Source organism: Anolis sagrei, chromosome 6 (genome assembly GCF_037176765.1).
Source record: "Anolis sagrei isolate rAnoSag1 chromosome 6, rAnoSag1.mat, whole genome shotgun sequence".
Classification (NCBI taxonomy): Eukaryota; Metazoa; Chordata; class Lepidosauria; order Squamata; family Dactyloidae; genus Anolis; species Anolis sagrei.
The window spans coordinates 43528391-43549390 of record NC_090026.1 but is presented as its reverse complement, the minus strand read 5'-3'; the positions used below and the strand labels follow the sequence as shown (position 1 = coordinate 43549390).

Here is a 21000-nt window from a genome sequence, read left to right as displayed (position 1 = left end):
TTCTTGATGCAAAATACTTCTGTCTTCCAACACAAGAAATACATAAACTAAGGCAAAAATGTTGATTGGGAAAGTAAAAAATCTGATGACTGGCATTTCAATGGAAGTGGGCATTTGAACTAGATAAGTTTTTGTTACTGATATATTTAGGATAACGGTGAAAGTGAGTAGACAGGATCAACTTTAAAAAGTCAGTATGTGATTGAAACAAGAAATTCTTAATTTTTAATATATGTGTGCACGGGTGGAGGAAATTTGCAGATGCCCGGTGGTAAGGGAAATATTTTTTGTGTAATTTTAAACATCATTATTATATATCAGTACTTATACAGGGCTGCTTCATAATACTCTCTTTTAAATGCATCTCCAGAATTAAGCAATTACATTAAATAAAGGTGAATATATAAGATCAGTAACCACAAGGGAAGTCTATTTACATCTTGAATATGACAACACTTTGATATAATCTAATCCAACCTCTGCTTTACCAATTATCTCTAAGCATACAAAGGAGGGGATTTATAACGTATTGTTTATACTATAGCAATTTCCAAAGTATTATCTTAGCATACTGCAACTGAAAAAACAAGAACATTGGAGGCTATATTTATTACAGCATGAGCTTTTATGGACAATAGTCCACTTCCTTAAATATACAGAGTATAATCTAAAGATTCACAATAGTCTGTGTATGCAGACACATACACAAAAACACAGGCCTTCATTAGATGCACGGGGTGTAAATTGCTATACAATATGAAACGGGAATATGAACATTTAAAAGATTCCAACAGCTGCTTAACAGAAAATAAAAGTGATAAGAGTGGATAGTTGAGTGGATTAACTCATATATGGTGATGAAAAGGCTTTGTTCAATCCAAGTTTAACTTCAAGGTGGGAGGTATATAGAAATCAGCTCACTGACGCAAATTTGCCTCTGTCACTGTTCAACGTGCTTATTTTTCTGACCATTGTTTAAGGTTATGCTCTACTATGACAAAAGTATTTCACTAGCAGTCATAGGACAAGGACCTTTCCACCTCAAACAGGAAGTGACTGCAAGTCTACCTTCTGCAACAGTTCAATGCCTTCCCCCAAAAGTAAAATTTCTCTTCATGTACTTCTGAAGGTATGGAGGTATTCTGAATAAACGAAAAAGCTTAACATTTTTGTTTTGGGGTGAGGGTGGTCCTTGTGATGGACCTTGCTGCAATACTTGATTTAAGAAGTCTTTGAGATATCATGCCAGTTCTCAATCTCATTGCAGAAAAAAGAACAAAAGAATGGCATGTTGTGGCGGAGTCTCCTTCTCTGAAGACTTTTAAGCAGAGGCTGGATGGCCAATTGTTGGGAGTGCCTTCATAGTATTTTCCTGTATGGCAGGGGGTTAGACTGGTTGGCCCTTGTGGTCTCTTCCAACTCTATGATACTAACATTCCTGGAAGCAAAGTGTGAAGAATAAAAATAATCACAGAGAAGTAAAGCAACAGCCTGTAGCCAGTCACCCCCTCAACAAAGTTTTTTTAAATAATCACAGGAAGATACGTATTCCCATCCACCATACCGTGCACATTCTTGTACTACTAAGCAAGATATATGGCAAACCAAGTAACTCCTGCAAGCCAACATGGAAAGGGCTGAAGGTGAAAGGAGAATATTTTCTTAGGCTTTGGGTCTTCTGCTTCATAATTTAGTTTACATAACAGATTCTACATGTTAAGAAAAACAGAAATGTTTGGATTCACGTGGGCCACTGCTTACCAAGCAGGTTTGCAAATTTAAAGTTACCAGTTCAGGACAGTGTGCTCCAATATATTTAAGGGCTTCGTCTTCCAGCTAGAACAAAAGGAAGAAGAGGGAGAAAGAAAAAAAAAATCATTTTATTCTCAGAGTTTCTGATTTTGTTACTGTAAAAATAAAGAGCAGGTTTATTTTACCAGGATTAGCAATGTCCCGTAGGATCTAATGAAGCTATTGTGCCTTCAAAGATAGCTAGGGCAAAAGGAATATTTAGCATAAACCACTCATAATGAAAAGAAGAACTTGGGGTGGGGAGGGATCACATGGTTTCTAGGTTCCCTCACAATCCCATTCTCCCAAGACGATAAACAACAGGCTACTTAGTACCAGAATTTCTTCTCAAAATTGATCTCATTAAGAAATTTTAAATAAACCTCATAGTAAAGACTAATTTCAGAAATGTAAGTTTCAGTGTGAAGCCTAGCATGACTACGTACTGATTTTGCTTAAATATTATTATTGTGTGCTTTCAAAACTAAAAACAAAACACTAGTACTCTTCAAGACCCCACATAAAGACGGCCTCCCTATACTGCAATAAAAGGTTATTTTACAAAGATATCTGCTTCAAAAATAAAACTTACAAGTTGCTAGATCTCTTAACTATTGTTGATTGCCTTACAAAGCCCATTTAAACTTGTCCTGGGCAAGTTTAAATAGGCCTTTACATACTTCTCCTGCTAAAGACTAACATGCCAATCCAACAAAGGTGATCTATAGCTGTGCCTTCACACTTGATCATTAACAGATTATCGTATTTGTGGTTGCCTCTGCTGCTGCCCTAAAGATGACTGAAAACCCTTCTCTTTATGCATTTCTAGATATTCAGTGTGATTCTACTGTCAACTTCCACTGCATATGGTAGACAGCACAACAAAATCATAGGAGTTAATGTTATTTCTAGCATACATAAAGCTATGGCATTGCTACTTGAACCCAGTTCACCCACAGAAAAGATGTGGTCTACGCCATAAAGCACTCTACAGAGAGTTCATGAGTTCTCGACTACTGGTGTTCTTATTTTTAAAGATTATGATTTTATGACAGAATTTTGTATCTAGCAAAAATCTTGGTAGGAAGGCCAAGAATATTTTAGAAATGCAACATATACATAAGTAAAGGTAAAGGTTTTCCCCTGACATTAAGTCTAGTTGTGTCCGACTCTGGGGGGTGGTGCTCATATCCATTTCTAAGCCGAAGAGCTGGCATTGTCTATAGACCTCTCCAAAGTCATGTGGCTGGTATGACTGCATGGAGTGCCATTACCTTCCTGCAGGAGGAGTAACTATTGATCTACTCACATTTGCATGTTTTCGAACTACTAGTTTGGCAAAAGGTGGGGCTAACAGCAGGAGCTCATCCCACTCCCCGGATTTGAACCGCCTATCTTTCTGTCAACAAATTCAGCAGCTCAGCAGCTTAACCCACTGTGCCACCGGGGGCAAACATCTACTGGAAGTGAAACTAAGCTCCGTTTGCCACAACTTATACATTAATTCATTGCAATATAGAAACAGACAAATTTGACGTTGACATTGAAATAAAATAGGTATCTTATGCTGGAGTAGTCAAAAACTCCTTAAAGTGATATATCACAACTGTACAAGTCATGAATCACAACTGTTGTATGACCAAGGGTTACAAGAAAGGACATGCTTGTATCCCACTCCTTTATTCAAAACCCCCGAATATGCATCTCTCTCTTCCTCTTTTCTACCTTCAGAATAGCTGGTATAGTATGAATCAGAACAGTTATTCACCACTGACATTGTTTTGGAAAGGGTGAGATGACAAATCCAAATAAATGAAATTGTTCTACCTCTTTCTTCCAAAGTCATCTTGCCTTTTCTCTAAGTTAAACAAACATAGTTCAAGTGCCCCTTCCTATAACTGTTCTGTCTTCACTGTTCATACCTGTGTACAGCCCTTAAGAAACAGAGCTTTGAGTCCACCGCAGCCTCTCACTAAAGCCTGGATGCCATCTTTTGTCACTTGGTCACACCAGGAGATATTGAGCTGTTCTAGTAGAGGACAGCCCTCACTTGAGAGGCAGAAAGGATACAGAGAAGGGGGGGGGGGAGAGAGAGACAGAGATGTTAGCACTTGCTTCAATGAAAGGAGCACTTTATTCTCTGTTCGCTATTTGTTATACCACGCTATGAGCCCCATGAACATTCCTATCAATGCACACAACCTCAAGGAGATCACCAATTTAGTTTAAACCACTAGATTGGGTGTGCAGCTTAATCAAGTTACACAATGGGAGAAAGGGAATAACATATTTGTAAATCCTGAGCACTGGCTACTTTTTTAAAGTTGCCTAAGCAATGCTAGAAAGCAGAGATGAAGACCACAGATATATGACAAGGAATGTCTGCCTTCTGAATTGATTCCAAGGAAAGATTAACATGAGTGAGAACCTCCTGTGGCATTCTCACTATAAGGACTGCTGATCTTGCCAGAAGCAAGTCCAAGAGCAAGGCCCCTCTTTCTCACCAAATAGGATTGGTCACTAGGATCAGAGAGCACTCAAGGATACATGGATAGCCATTCAGTGTCCTCAAGAGAAAAACATGAGCTAAAATGAAGGGAGAATGTATGTCATAAAGGAACACAACATTTTTTTAACTGGCGAGACTCACTGTTACCTAAAAAGTTAGCAGTCCTAGCTTAAGGAAATAATTATGAAAATTAGCACTCACCTCAGTGCTTTGAGGGACAGGTTGGTTATTGAGGTGCAGGAAGCTAGATCAAGATGCCGGAGTTTGGAGCAAAACTTGCTAAGGCTAGTACATGTACTACAAGAAAACAGAACACATTCAAGTTTCTTTGCTGATTTAAAAAACAGAATAGCAATTCCAAATTCACAGTTCCTAGCATTACTATTTATTCATTTATTCATTTGCGATATTTGTCTACTGCCCTTCTCAAGCCCAAAGGGAACTCAGGGTGGTTCACAGAAGGTTTTCTGCAACTATTCCACTATTTTGTCTTTCCTCCCTTAAAACATATTGGCCAAAGTTCAGTATGACTACTACACATAACACAAATGGAACTATGTTATAGCTGGCAATTCACCAGCCTGCAGACTTATTTCAGAGCTGGTGCATTCCCCCTCTTGCCTCATTTTTGACAGGTGAAGAGTGGAGGGAGATCACAAAAACCTAATAATTTTGAATCTGTCTACACCAGTGATTTCCAACCTTTTTTTGAGTTGCAACCCCATTTTATAGAGGCAAAGTGACCAGCAACCCCGCTACATTAAAAATAGGTGGCCTGTGAACCTGATTCATTAAAAATTAGAGCTCTTGGTGCTGCTATAGTTACAATGATGTTGTCTGGAACTAACAGCACTACTTGTCTTGTGGTTGATTGCTTTGGCTGGTTGCTTGGCTGAGCAAAGAAGGGATATAATCCTGGAAGGAGGATAATTTGATTCATGTCGACATATGATTTGTTATATTTTGAAGAATTCAAGGGTATTAAAGAAAAAACATTGCCACCCGCAAGAAACAAGGCTAGGCACTCAGTGTGCATGTATCGTCAAGAATCTACCAATCACAAGCTGAGCAGCACCGGCATTTTGTAGAGCCAGTCACTGAACTGTGCCTGAACCTGGACCTCATAAGATAATCTGACAAACAAAAGATTGTGACACATTTTTGCAAACAAATCTCTTTTTCAAGTGTTCATAGCTCACCCCTGCCCAGTGACTTGACAAAAAACCCCTCACGTCCCCATCTGGGGTCAGGAACCATTGGTTTATATCAGTGGTTCTCAACCTGGGGTCCCCAGATGTTTTTGGCCTTCAACTCCCAGAAACCCTAACAGCTGGTAAACTGGTTGGGATTTCTGGGAGTTGTAGGCCAAAAACATCTGGGGACCCCAGGTTGAGAACCACTGGTTTACATGGACACACTTTTTTGGGGAAGGAGAATGCAGCAGCTCAATAATAAGGGGGGGGGGGGGTTGGGCACTGCAGAAAGAGGAAGGGAATACTGACTTCTGCAATGACCAATACAAGATATACTCAGACAGTGTAAGATTGACCTATGCCTTGATATGCTATTAACAGTAGGCTAGCTATTTTATGGCAAAATGAAGAAAGTAGAAGTGGGAGAAGATGAGTAAGATTTTAACAGGAGATTGTGTCATCTCGACCCACTGTTACATTTTGTATTTGAAGCAGGACAGTTACCCTTTGTGTTGCTATGGCATTTGGTCCCTACTCTATTTAAGGGATCACTATTTAAGGGATCAGATGTACTGGCTATTTAAAAAACTTTGTATCACGCACACAGGATGGTTTAAAATGTGGAACACAGCAAACATTAAGAGTTGAAAGAAAATGTGTTTTTGACTATAGTGCTATGTGCTTTTGATTACTAGTGTTTATTTTTAAATGATATAAATAAAGCATTCATTACATCCTCACCCCTGGAGAAAATGGAAGGCTCTGAAACTGGGAAAATATGCATGTCTAAGGAAAAGTGGGTAATTTTTATGCAAGGATTTATAGAACAAGAATTGATATGGGATTGTCCAAAGCTATATTATTTATATCATCAATATATTGACATGGACAGGAATTTGTCCAATCCAATTTCTTCTACAATTAAATTATGCTACCATGAAGATGCTATATAATTTTAAAGTTCAGTTTTTTTCTCCATTGCTCCACCTTCCCATTCAAGCAACATCTAGGTTGGAGATCCTTTCTTTCATTGCTCCCTCCCTACAATCCCATCAAAGCAACATTCAGTTTTTAAATCGCTTCCTTCCTCTCTCCATCCCTTTCTTTAAAGCCCTTCTTCACTGATCCACCACTCACTCCTTTAGCTTCCCACCACTACTTTCTTTTCAGGCTGATGTGGTGGGATGACAGGAAATGGGACCCTGTCCTAGTGAGGAGAGGAGACAGTGAAAGGGAAGGGGGTGAGCAGGAAAAAATAGATGGGCAGGAAAGGCCTTTAAATTTAGGCTGATATATCTGAGACTGGAAAGAATTTGTGGTGTATGTTTGACATGTATGTGTACATGCAGTAAAATTATTAACATTTTTTTTAACTTTTGTACAAATGCAACCCTGGTGAGAGTTCCAAAATAGAAGTCACTTACGCATCTGTAATCTTGGTGCAGCCATTCAGATTCAAAACTTCAATATTTTTGCAGTTCTGTGCAAACGTCCTTTAATGGGATAAAAAGCACACTTTTTCAGGCTTCTAAGAGCATACATTTTACATTACTGACATCTAACTCTTAAAAGGTTTCCTGCTACTGAAATGCAATAAAAACCAAGCATAATATTTTGCGGGTTTTTAAAAATAATATTTTGAGGATATTAAGGGAGAATATGAAGCTTTGAAACAAAATACAAAGGACAAAACATTTGAAAATATTTTTATCATATAGACGATGATCCAGAGATTAAGGTAAACATGGTAAGTCAATGTCAGCTGCAGTAGACAGTGTTCCATATATACACTCAAGTACTTCCCACAGTGTGCGCAATTGTAGGCTATGGCTATATGCAAAGTTTTAACAATTTACAGTTTTACAGAATACACCGGACAGATGGTTCCAGACCATTGCATGAGGTATTCTGGGAGTCAAAGCCACAAAAAGTAGAATTTTCATAAGCTATGACTATATAAACAAAGTCCAAAATGCAACCATTTCCTTTGTGGAACTTTCACACTCATCTGTAATGTTTCCCAAATGAAGGTTCAACCCAAGGAGAAAACACATTGCATAATTATAAGATTTGGGCTGCTTCAAATCCCCACTCAACATGAAGCTTACTGGGAATCCCTGGGCCTAGCCGATCTCATGGGGCTGAATAAACTTATAAAATTATAAAAATCATATTCAGTTACCTTACAAGGGTAACTGGAAGATTGGTAAGCTTGATTAGTTAAATGTATTTACAGACCCCTCTCAGATCTTTGTACTGAATCAGCAGAGATTTCTAACAGGTAGGAAGATATATGGGGACACTGCAGGTGGAGCTTTTATGTGCATTTATCCCCATCTCCCAATTTTTAGCTAACACATACTGGCACACATTGCTTCTGATCAGAAAGGTGTGGGACTACTCAAATTTTGTATTAGAGAGAATTATGGTAAGACAAAAGTGCATTATTTGCAGGATGTTATTACCTCATTAGAACTAAAGTACTTAACTTTCTCAGACATTTTTGTTACAGATTCTAACCTGGATATAAAAACAATTAGTTTTTTTACAATGTCAAAGAACTTGAGTACTACCTTAATGCGTTGTCTCCTACACCTAGGCATCCACGTAGGCTGAGCTTTCGTAAGAAACCCCCACATCTTTTAGAAATATTCTCCACTACGCGTCCCTGCAGGAAGACCAGGAAGATAATTGAAGGAATCTTCCAAATTGTAGCAAACAAATTTCTTGTTTCTTTGGTTAAATCCCCATCCCCTCCTTAATCTTCTGTGCTGCTAGAATCTTTTTCTTGTGTTACACTGGTCATCTGAATGCTTCTAGTACAGGCACAACCCATAATTAGACTTTTGTCATTCGGTTCCACCTTCAAGGTCATTTGCTGTAGGATATTCTTTCTGAGTAGTGTGTGATAAACAGAATCCACAGACAACTATTTTGTAATAAACCAAGCAACAGAACTATTCCCAACATAGATCAGCTAGTTATGCATTCTAGGACTACACAACTGCATCTGGGAGACTCGGGTGGCTTTATTCACACAAATCTGGATTTAGTTGTCGATTTAACAGTCTGAGAAATCATGATATACATATAACAGTGATATCCATAATTAAAAGCGGATGCTTGAATTTTGGGGCCTTTGTCTGACGTGATATGGTCCATATATGATGGTGTGGATCTGAATCAGGGGTCCTTAAACTAAGGCCAAAGGGCCGAATATGGCCCTCCAAGGTCATTTATGTGGCCCTCACTCAGGGTCAACCTAAGTCTGAAATTATTTCAAAGCACACAACAACAACAACAATCCTATCTCATCAGCCAAAAGCAGGCCCACACTTCCTATTGAAATACTAATAAATTTATATTTGTTAAAATTGTTTTTCATTTTAATTATTGTATTGTTTTGTGGTTTTTTTTTTGTTTTGCACTACAAATAAGATATGTGCAGTGTGCATAGGAATTCATTCATGCTTTTTTCAAATTATAATTCGGCCCTCCAACAGTTTGAGGGGCTGTGACCTGGCCCTCTGTTTAAAAAGTTTGAGGACCCCTGATCTAAATGTTAAGATAGGAAAATCAACTAATTAGACCAGAAATATCAAATATGTCCTGCCATGTCCAGAGATACTGCTTAGTGCTTTCCAAACTACCAGGCAGCTTTGCCAGAGAATTCCTTGCCCCTGAGGTTTGTCCATGTGGCAATGGACATAGTTCAAAAAACCGATTCAATCTAAACTAAGTGGTAAAATGTAAAAGAAATTGTAAATTTGTTCCCTAAACTGGTTATTCCAGATCTTACAACCTGAAGTAGATTTACTCATCCTGCCTCCGGTGGCGGGGCATTTGTTAATGGTGAAATATTCTTGCAAGATTCGAGATAGATTAACAAGCTGTCCAGATCTGTTATCTGGCCACATTGTGAGAAGACGGAAAGCATAGAGAAGACAATTATGCTGGGGAAAATGGAAGGAAAAGGGAAGAGGGGCCGACCAAGGGCAAGATGGATGGATGGGATGGAAGTGACTGGATTGACCTTGAAGGAGCTGGGGGTGGTGACAGTTGACAGGGAGCTCTGGCGTGAGCTGGTCCATAAGGTCAGGAAGAGTCGGAAATTACAGAACGAATGAACAACAACAACTCACATGCACATTTTATTATTTTATTTATTTATTTGCTACATTTTTATACCACCTCTCTCAGCCGATTTGAGGCGGTTCACAAGGCAACAATTCAATGCCAACAATGTCATAAAAACATTTAAAACATTTAAATGTTTTGCATGAGCTTGCAAAACATGTTTCCAAGGTTAAATATATTTGTGCACACAAAATAAAATACATGCAAAAAGAAGAAAACGAGAGAGAGAAAATTCTGTATACTTTCAGTTTCTTAACCACTCTTAGAGCTTAAATGGTTCCCTAGAGCTGGAAACTAAAAATTAAAAATTTCTGTCTCTGGGGGTAAGCTACAGGAGATTACATAGTTTGTTACTAATCTTATGCACTGTTGTAATTACTGTTTAACTAGAAAGAAAAAATTGCACACCACTTAATTATACCTCAATGTCTCTCTGGAAATCAAACAGGTCAATGCGTTGCCAGTTGCTGCCATCAAGGGCCAGGACATTCCATGCCTAAAGTGAAAAGGTAGAAGACAGACAGAATGTTAAATAAGGGGGAAATAGAAAGCAGGTGAAGATTGTGATCTGATTTAACTTCACTCAAAAGTTGCTGTCCCAGTTAGGCACAGAACTACTAGGGAAGTGCTTTCTCTCACATACTTTGTACAGCCTCAGAACGTAAATAGCATCTTAGGAGAAATGAGTACCATTACATGTATACTAGACTCTCTCTCATCTAAATTCATTAAAAGGTGACACGAGCAACATGGCCAGATGGCTGAAGGGAATAGTTAAGGCAGGGTCCAAATATGCTCAAAGGCAGTTGTATAATCTCTGTTTAAAAAGCCTTGCATGAATTGCTCAATAGTAGATAATTACTCGAAAGTGCCTAACATTCTGTTTTTGGGAAGGTTATCAGATCATGTAGTGGCCCCACAGTACTAAAGGTTCCTGGATAAAACAGATTATCCTGATTGATTTCATTCTTGTTTCACGTCTGATTATAAAATTAAGAAAGATTTGGTAGCCTTGGTCGACAACTGTCACTGGAAACCGGACAGGTGAAATGTGTTCATTCTGCTGCACTTCTCAACAACTTTCCAGTTCTCAGTGACAGTTGTCAGTTAAGGCTACCAAACCTTTCATAGTTAAACCATGTTATGTTATGGGGGCATCAAATTGTGCCGACTGTAAACTGCCTTGAGTCGCCTTCAGGCTGAGAAGGGCAGTATATAAATACGATAAATATATAACTAAACAAATAAATAAATAAATATGCTGGGTTACCTTGCCTGAATCAGACATAGAGGCACTGTTTTACAGTGGCATCATCTCTTCCTTGTGAGGCAAGCCCAGAAAGCAGCACTGGTGGACTAATATTCAACTCCTTGGTTGCTTGCCTTTGGAGTCCCTTCACCTATGCTTTGCCTCCCACCTATTCAACATCCGTATGGAACACAATAGTTGTCTGGAGTTCGGGGCCATTAATAAGTTGTTGAAAGTTAACTCTAATCTTCCTTTTCAGCAAATTCCAAGGAAATTGTTTCACTTCTAGATCAGTATCTAGAACCAGAACTAGACTGATGGACGGTGAACAAACAGAAGTTTAATCCAAACAAGAGAGATGTGCTTCTAGTCAACTGGAAGGCCGATCAGATTTCTGCAGCAGCCAGGAGTGCTTCTGCACACTTACAACTAGTGTGCCAACTGCATCCATTCGTGGAGATGCCTGATCTGGTCCTGGTGATAAATCTTAATTACATCCTCTTTGGGTGACAATATTTTTAATATATTCGGGTTTTTTCTAAAGAGTCTTATGAGTGGTTAACAGGATCCTAAACCTTCCTTGATACAACAGCTCCACTGAATAGCTGTCTGTCTGTCTGTTTCTGAGCACAACTACTGTTTGCTCAACCCTAAACCACGCAATTTACCAATAGTCTGTATCTTTCCAAGTGAGCATGTTTGGGGTCTAAGACTTTCAAAAGAGGCCCTTCTTTCAGCCTCACCATCTTCTCAGGTATAGCTGGTGGGGACATAACAGGCCCTTCCTGTGACTGCCTATGGACTGCAACTCCTTTATAGGGAGACTAGAATGATCTCTGCCTTGTTGTCCTTCTACTGGGAGTCTAAGATTTTTTTAAAATTTCAACAAGGATTTTAAAAGGGTGTTGTATTGTTACTATTTTTTTAAAAAAACAAATCATTTTATTTTTTTTAAATAATCATTTTATTTGTTTTTAACTGTTGATGATATTTTAATTCACTTTGAACGCTGAACTTTTGAATGTTTTCACATGAACTGTTTTATGTGTTTTAATCTCCAAGCCACCTGGATTTTGGCTTTGGGAAATAAAGTTCCATTTCTTCTTTTTCTTCCCCCTCTCCTCCATTCTAAGATCTGTGTGCACAGAAATATCAAGAAACAACATAAGATACTATGCATGTCCTAGACCTGCAATCCAACCAATAACCTTCAAACGCTCAATCTATGTTGGCTTTGTAGGGAATACTACACTTGTATGGGGTCAACATAATGTTTTTTTTATTTCATTCAGTACAACTCCCTGAAACAATTGTTGGCCTAGGAGAATGGAGTGAGTAACTGAGGAAGAAGGCAAATCTTCTCTCCAATATTTTAATTCAATCAGTGCACAGAGAATATAGTTTCCACTCTCCCTTTCTTTTGAAAATAATGGCTGTTTTGCTTGATGATACCTTGAAATTCTTCACAACATTTCACACATCCAAAGTAAAAAAAACTTTAATCCCAGTTCTTTCCTTTCGCTAATGCTTCCCAATCAACATTTATGTTACATCATCATACATCTTGGCACAACAAAATTAATAACCTCAGTAAAACATTTTCATTATTATCTGTAATTTAAGAGTTATTTTATTGATAAAAAAGAATGTTTCCTTAAAATATTATGAAGTGAGGTACTACAACTGGTATTTTAAAAAGTCATTCTCTGCAATTTGTCAAGCCATACTTATTACACTATCTTGTATTTTCCTTAAAAAAAAACCAGAACATAAAAGGAGTAATATGAAAAAAGAGCATTAAAATAGCATAAAAAGTAACATTCCTGCTTAAACAATGTACAGATCCAGTCTGGGTTGGGTGGAAGGAAAAAATAAGGATTTCTAAAATTCTATGGTGTGGATAAAGATTGTTCTTTCACTCATTAAGTAAAATGAATGAATATTAGAATTTGGACAGACAAAAAAATGTTGTTTTGACACAAATAATTGATGCTTGAACTCAATTGCATAGTCATTAATTTGGATGGCCTTTTTAAAAAGGGTAAGGTACATGCATGCATCTGTCAATACCTGTAAACAGTGATAACTGATTTACCAGAGTATCTCCACACAACTTGGTATACAAGTTGTTCTTTCCCCTCTTTCAAAACTAATATTCTGGAAAGGCTTTAACTTCTTCTCACATGGGAGTTTCAGCCTAGACTATTTGGTTCCCCTTTTCTATGTTTTGAAGCACTACAATATTTGTTGTGAATACTTCAGAGCTAGTGTGGCACCTACACTATGATCTTTTCAGTGCCCGGATCAGGCTTTTCTTTCCCTCCAGGCTCTTACTGTATTTTAAGGATTTAAAAGTGGGGCAGCTGGAAAGATATCAAGAATTAAAAACATGGGTTGCTATAAGTTTTTGTATGGCCATGTTCCAGAAACACAGCTATACAGCCTGAAAAACCTACAGCAACCCAGAGATTCCAGCTATGAAAGCCAGCGACAATAAATTTAAAATGTAGCCAGACTATAGATTTTATGCATGTACAATAAAATTACAATGCTATTAGTTATATTTTCAGACTATTTATAATTGGTAATAGAAAGCCGACAATTTCATTGCTGTCAGATACTGAGCTAACATCAGAGTTATTCACTGTAACCGGGTATCTCTTTCATAACATATAGTTACAGACAAAAGATCACATCAGTATATCTATGGTAAGAATTTTTTGCTGTCAGGTTTTTGTGTGCACCTATGGGCTTACAGTAATAATGTACTGAAAAGAAACCCACAAATGTGAAACCAAATTACTTAATCCACTTATCACAAGCTTTTAACAGCTATGCCACCTTTCTTCTTCAGTGATGCATGATATACTTTTAACAGTCCTCCTCATCAAATGAAAGCAATTTTTCAGAACATCACCTATCTGCTTTACAAGAAGATGTAACCATAAAGTTAGGCAGAGATGTGTTCTTGATGACTGATCTCCCAACTTTACCATTCTCTTCCTTATGTGGTAAACAGGAAATATATAAAGATTTTTCTTTCTGCCCAAGCATTTAATGGTTGAAAATATTAGCTTGTAATATTTTTAAATGAGGGTTAAATATCATTATTTTCTAATCTATGAGAGTTGCTGTTTTTCCATAATAGCTACCGTTTTATACAAGATGAACTCCATCTTGATATTTGGGAATATAGAAGGTTTCACTCAAGAGCCCTCAAAAGGAGAGGCTGCATTTGATTTTCCCTATGAAAATTAATAACTCATATAGATTTTTCTCCAAGCAATAATGCAGCTTCTCATACTAAGGGGTAACTCTAAAATCTTTCATAAATGTCAGTGAAAGCTACAGAGGCCGACTGGAAAAAGAAAGGTCAGGAAAGAACTATGAACAGTGAGGCAAGACAATATGTGGTGTGCGTTATGTGATACAGGTTCATGTACTCCCTAAGTACCACATGGCCACCTGGAATTATTAGTATATAAGCACCATAGTAGGAGAATAGATTTACCTACTGTAAGGACACAATATTTTATATCAAAACTATTTGCATGCATGTGAGGCGGAACGGGAAAGTTTTTTTTAATGTAACTAATATTTATATTACGAATGCCTTCCTTGCTCATCACTTACGGGAAGGACATTGGCAAGCAAGCAGTCTTCCCTCCATGACTCTATGCAAGTCTGGATTAAAACCCCAAACAATTAAAAGTCAACAATAATTTGCTTCACTTTAAACTAATTTAGTAGAGGAGTTCTAGTACTGTTACAAACAGATTAACAGTGGAAAGGCAAAGGGATCATTCACTTATGGTCAAGCACTGTTTCAACTGATATTTCACTGACTTTCAATAAGATGGCAAACTGGAGGTTTCCAAAAGACAAGCAGTTAAAACCTTACCAGTACTGGAATGCAAACATTCTTACCCTGGAGACCTGAGCACAACGGCATAGCGTGACCACATCCAGGAAGGAGAATATTCTGGTAACAAACACATACATAAAGATAACTAAATGTGGGAATGTGTTGAGGGTTTTGCTTCAGAATTGTTAGCAATAATTGACTTAAGTACAAATTCTCAAACAGTTTACTCCAGTGACTGATCCAATCTTTGAAGAGTTCATCCAGTTGAACAGTAACAATCACTGCTTACCAGAACAAATGGAATATCTTCAACAGATATTATCTCTTACAAATCATTATTTCACACTAACACTAATAGAAAACATACATATTATAATTAACCAAACTGGTGCACTTCTATAATTTAAACTGAACTGAACTGCATTGTGTTATTATTACTTATTAATATTAATAGCTTATCCTTGTAGTTCCTGTGCAACACTCAAAGCCAGTCACGATTTAAAGCAATAATAAATATAAAGCCATATATACAGCAAATGTATTAAAACCATGGTGGCAAAGAAGACAGATAAAATAACCTTTATTGTGAGCTATATTATATTATACATTATTTTTATTTTATATTTATAAGCTAAAATAATTGCTTTTGCAACTTATTGACGATAAAAGAAAACTAACACAAAGATTAAAGCAAAATAACTATATAGCAACAGTAAAACACAAAAGTTAGTTTTCAAATGTGGTTGCAGTAAAATGTGTAGTGCTTCTAAATGAGAGGGGGAAACAAAGGAACAGATCATATAGTTACATCCTTACATATTAGGAAGGTAGGGAGCCCTTACCTGGGCCTTTATTGTCAAATAATACTACCATACATGTAAAATGTAGGCTATTACCTCGTTTTTGGCTTTGTAGAATATTCTATAGTTAGCAGGGAAACATGCAGAAGATTAACAATTCATCTCCAACCAATGGAAATCTTATTCAGATCTCTTTCAGTTTTTCAGTTGGTATTAACAGATAGTTAGCAGGAGTATTAATAGCCACTTTCAAAACCAATATATACTGCATAAACACACTTTGTCAACAAAAGTTGAGGTTTTAAGGAAGCTGATTTCTTTACCCAGCATCACATCCTGCTCTTTACCATGTGGTTCTTACAGAACTGTATCAGGCACACTGCCCTTCCCCCTTAGCTTCCAAAGTACATAAAGAGAGTTTTATTTTCTTGCTGCTACATCAAGTCATGCTTGTATAACTTGAACTGACCGGCTCCCTACACAAGTGTCTTCTGACAGAGTCACTGTTGGAATTCCACTTCTTTTCTCTCTGAGAAGGGCTATATCCAACTCTTAGAAAAGAAATAGCAACAGGCCTTTAAAAACCCATAATTAGCTATGAATTTGATTCTAATGTCTCCAGGTAAGCATCATAGCATAATTTCCACAGTTAAAACACAGTCCTTTCGGTTAAAAAATCCCTGAATTTTTTCCAATAATAGGAACAGGCCCAGGACTAAAAACAGCACTGAAAGCTGACTAAAAGCTCAGTATGAATACTCTCTTAGCTAAGTCAGAGGAGCTTAGAGGCATTGTTTCATTACATGCTCCAGAAAGAAGGAACTGATGACACAGCTTCTCTTTGCCAACCTGAACCAGATGTGAATGAGAATGGAATTAGATGGCATTCCCTGACTATGGAGCTAAAAGAGGATTATACAATTCCATACCTCCTAGATCTGGTCCTATTTGCCAAAATGCCCCACTCCCCCAGTATTATCAGATTTTTACTCCTTATCAGGATGAATGTAGATATGGTTACAATGGGACAGGACTATCTCAGATGTCTGCTGAAATCCAGGCATTATCAAGGAATAATTCAGAAACATTTAATTGAGCTGTGGTCAACTTTGATGCATTATATACACTAAACTACTTGGAAACTGCACACCTTACTCCTTTTGCACCATCAAGAAGATTGAGATTGGGCTGTTGTAGGTTTTTCGGATTATATGGCCATGTTGTAGAAGCATTCTCTCCTGACGTTTTGCCTCCATCTATGGCAGGCATCCTCAGAGGTTGTGAGGTCTCTGAGGATGCCTGCCATAGATGCTTCTAGAACATGGCCATATAGCCCGAAAAACCTACAACAACGCAGTGATTCTGGCCATGAATGCCTTCGATAGTACAAAGATTGGGCTTGTCCCTCCAAATTGGGGGCCCCCAGATGTGCTGAATGGTAGCTACTAACAATCCAGTACAGTCAGAATATCTGCAAGGACCCAGAATAGAAAAACTGGTTTAGGATGGAGTCCTGTGGAGAATGATGCTTGGGTAAAACTAGTTACACAAACAATTACATTTCAGTGCAATTCCTAGTGCAGCCAATTGTTTCGCACTCACAAACATACCGTAGCTTTCTCTCCCACTTTTAGTAGGTAAGGCTCTACTTGACCTAGTTAGTGTGTACATTTATATATATGTTTGTGCCTTCAAGTAATCTGACAACTTATGGCAACCCCATAAATTTGTGCCTTCAAGTAGCCTGCTGGCTTACGGCATCCCCATGAGTTTTCTTAGGCAGGGAATACTCAAAGGTGGTTTACTACTGCCTTCCTTTGAAATCCGGTATTCCATGCTGGTATTCCATCTAAGTACTAACCAAGCCTAACCATGCTTAGCTTCCAAAATCAGAAGGAATCTGCTACCTTCAGGTGTATATTTAGGATTATATTCAGGTGCTCGTAGTATTTAGGATCTTGGCCTAAACTGAATGTATCTGCTGTGTGTTCCCAAATAGGACAGAAAGTAACTCTTCAGTGCTATCTCAATCTGTTCTCCTTTCTAATATCCAAAAGCCTCTCTTTACAACAGAAATGTGTTTTATAGAGAAGATTATGATGTGGAGGGGGCAGTGAGGGAAGGAGGGGGCAAGATAATTTTTGCACTTGGGTTCAGGTCTGATACTTTCTGAAGTAAAATGGACACTTCTAGGCATACAGGAAAAGTTTTTTTCTCTCTCATTAAAAATCTGTCATCATTTCCAAGTTATGAAGAACATTACAAAGCTCTTCTATCTATATAACTTCCAGGGCTGACCACAAATAAATGAGACTCAGGAATAATATTATTTTTCTTTTTTCCCCAAAGCCCGTATATATTCTTTGGAATGAAAAAAGACTAAACTGTTTTTCAGTTTAGTTTCAGACTGAAGACATGCTGTTTCTCAAATGCAAACTTGCTTTCGTGGAAAACTACTAATGTTAAGAGTGAGCATATTTTAACAGATTCAAATACAGACTACATGAAGGTGGTTTCAATGTATGTTTGGTCAATTTTATTTTGAACGTATTATGACTGTACATGAACCTCAGACTATACTGTTATAGAATCTCTAATAAATAGCTGGGAGACTTTGCACTATGGCATTATTTCTTTTTAGGAAGGATGGCAAAGATAAGATGGAGAAGAATAAAAGCAACTACATCTGAATCAATAACTAAAATCCTTTAAATCTCATTTCAATAGTGGCTTCCTTTTTTCCTGGTCTATCCATCTGCAAAGCTTATCTAAAAGTTACCTTTAGGAGGTATAAATCAAATGTACTTCACTGAGACATATTAACATATCTCCTCTATACATTAAGTATGCTGAAGGGGAGGGATCAGAGAAAGTATAGTGCAGTGCAAAATGTGTGTGCACGCATGTGCACCAGAGAAAGGAAGGAAGGAAGGAGGGGGAGATCTACATTAGTGACACAAAGGCTGACTTCCCTTTAGCTATTTCCCCAGCTCTGTTTTTAAGACTAATACTATGTCAATCCCTTGCATGTATAATTAACCTTCTGACCTATGATGCTTAATGACTCTACTTAAATAGCTCACTTTAGGGGAGGGTGGAATATCTGGAGACAGAACAGCAGGTGAGAGAGGGACTGAACAGCTCAGCTTGGTTTCAAGGTTGCCCCAACCCACAGAACAGGGGGAACAGTAAAAAAAAGTATATTCAAACACCTGTACTGCAAAAAAGCACTTATGTAGTGTGGGTGACTGGGACAGTCAGAAATCCTTGTGGATGCATGGTATCACTCTCCATGATTATATATTGATGTACTGATGTATTGTTATATTGATGTAGTTGCCTTAGTTACTGTTTTAATTACTAATGTTGTGCACTTGTATATTGGTTTGGTTGTAAACCGCACTGAGTCGCCTACGGGCTGAGAGAGTGCGGTATACAAATAAAGTAAATAAATAAATAAATGAATAAATAAATAATTTGGTCTATCTACAGAAGTCTTTCTCCTTCTGTACAATTACATTTGTAAATGAACCAATAGTAGAGAGAAGCTATATATGGATACTATATTTAACTAAAGATAGTCAATGGGCACCCTATTTTTAGTCAATTGTTTAGATCGCAACCCTAATGGTTTGATGTCATTCAAATAAATATATACAATGAATGGGCTCTTGTACCAACTTAGAAGCTGAGAGAAAGTTGGTAACAAGCCTTCATGTTTACTCCCTCATGGCCGTTAGTCCATAAAAGCTAATGCTACTAACTTCTTTCTCTCTGTTAGCCTCTAAAGTGCTACAAGAGCTCTTTGCAAACTGGCATTTCTGACTGATATGGATCAGTCTTTGGATTCAAATAAATGTAAACAATCAATTCATGTTCCCTTTATAAACATGAAAACAAAAGGCAAATTATAAAACTATAATTTATGATTAGAGAGCTAAACCTATTTTCATATAATTTATGAATGTGAAATATTCTACATTAAATACAAAAAACATTTTACAGATATCGAGCTCTCGAGGTGTAGTGGTTTAACTGTTGGAGTTATCACTTCTGAGACTTTTACTTTATCGCTGCTAAGGTAATAATCAGAATCTGTAACTTTTTGTATCCCCCCCCTTCCCGCATCTCAATGATTATATACAGACCAATTTGCCCACTCAAGCATTTGTACAACCACCAACCGAGTCATTACTCAGTGCATCTGACAATGCAAACTGCTATCTTGAAAAAGTGCCAAATTGTTAGCCTTTAAGATTTGACCTCTGGAACTTAATATTAGCTCATATTTAATCAATTAACTAACAATTAATTATGACAGTTTCACCACAATTTTACAAATATGTATATAAATACATTCAAATGCAGTTAATTGAGAAATGGCCCTAACTGACAGAGTACACTAGGTATACCTCAGTGATGAATATATGAGGCCTATGTACACACTAACTTCAACTATGTGTTGCCACCACAATCAATCCTGCAACCATAGTATTACATGTAGTAAAAGTGGATAGCAGGGTTACTCCACAAACTGATTATACTCATTCAATTACTATGCATGCAACCAAAGAACTGCATGACTGTATAATTTATCCTAATCATGTGGACAAAATATCTGCATTTGTAACACAGAGACTGCAAAGACAATGTGATTACCACCTCTGAGCTAGATAACATCGCAAAATGCATTGTGCAACTTAAAAACCAACATATTTTATTTGTAGCTAGTTTTTGTGGATTGCAGTCATCTCATCACATGCCAAATAAAATCAGTTATTTCTAAGGTGCCACAAAGTCTTTTTGTTGTTTTGCCTCAATAAGCTAACAAAAACATAGCCCTAGTAACAGTTACTATGTAATCCATGAACTTCTGAAAATACATATCTAATTAAGCATACTTCTATAGTTGAGAAAGCATACACTTCTTTCTAAAACAACATAAAATATTCCATGTGACAAATCAAGAATTCCTTGATTGCAAGAATTATTTTATATAATATAGTGCATGCCACCCTACAGCTACACAGAATCGATATCTCTACCAGAAACAGTGACTAAAGGAGTGTTTTTTAAGTACGTATAACATTTGAATTTGACCATCATTTAAATAGTAATATTTATATTCTACCACTAAACAAAAATGATTTCCTTTAACCCAATAGAAAATACTGTAACCTTCTCAATTATCATAGCCTTTTAATATTTTTTTTATCTTTGCCTTTTGTTCTGTAAGTGTATATCAGTGTTTTTCAACCTGGGGATTAGGACCCCTGTGGGGGTCATGAGGGGGTGTCAGAGGGGTCACCAAAGCCCATCCAAAAACATCGTACTTTCTGTTGGTCATGGGGGTTCTGTGTGGGAAATTTGGTCCAATTCTATCATTGGTGGGTTCAGAAGGTTATTTCATTGTGGGTGAACTATAAATCCCAGCAACTACAACTGCCAAATGTCAA

The 21000-nt window shown here is 37.4% G+C and overlaps 1 protein-coding gene across 4 annotated transcripts in view; it reads right to left on the bottom strand.

Moving 5' to 3' along the window:
• FBXL20 (F-box and leucine rich repeat protein 20) overlaps positions 1-21000 on the bottom strand; it is a 79029-nt gene that overhangs the window by 11117 nt on the left and 46912 nt on the right. For 2 of the 4 annotated variants that reach the window (XM_060781082.2, XM_060781083.2), the window contains 7 exons: positions 14807-14861; positions 10052-10126; positions 8067-8161; positions 6918-6986; positions 4502-4597; positions 3714-3840; positions 1762-1836 (listed from right to left, as the gene is read on the bottom strand). In XM_060781082.2, the coding sequence (XP_060637065.1) occupies positions 1762-1836; positions 3714-3840; positions 4502-4597; positions 6918-6986; positions 8067-8161; positions 10052-10126; positions 14807-14861 (592 nt within the window). Of the gene's footprint in view, positions 1-1761; positions 1837-3713; positions 3841-4501; positions 4598-6917; positions 6987-8066; positions 8162-10051; positions 10127-11945; positions 12416-14780; positions 14862-21000 lie in introns of those variants that run through there. The other 2 variants (XM_060781085.2, XM_060781084.2) reach the window with 2 other exon arrangements.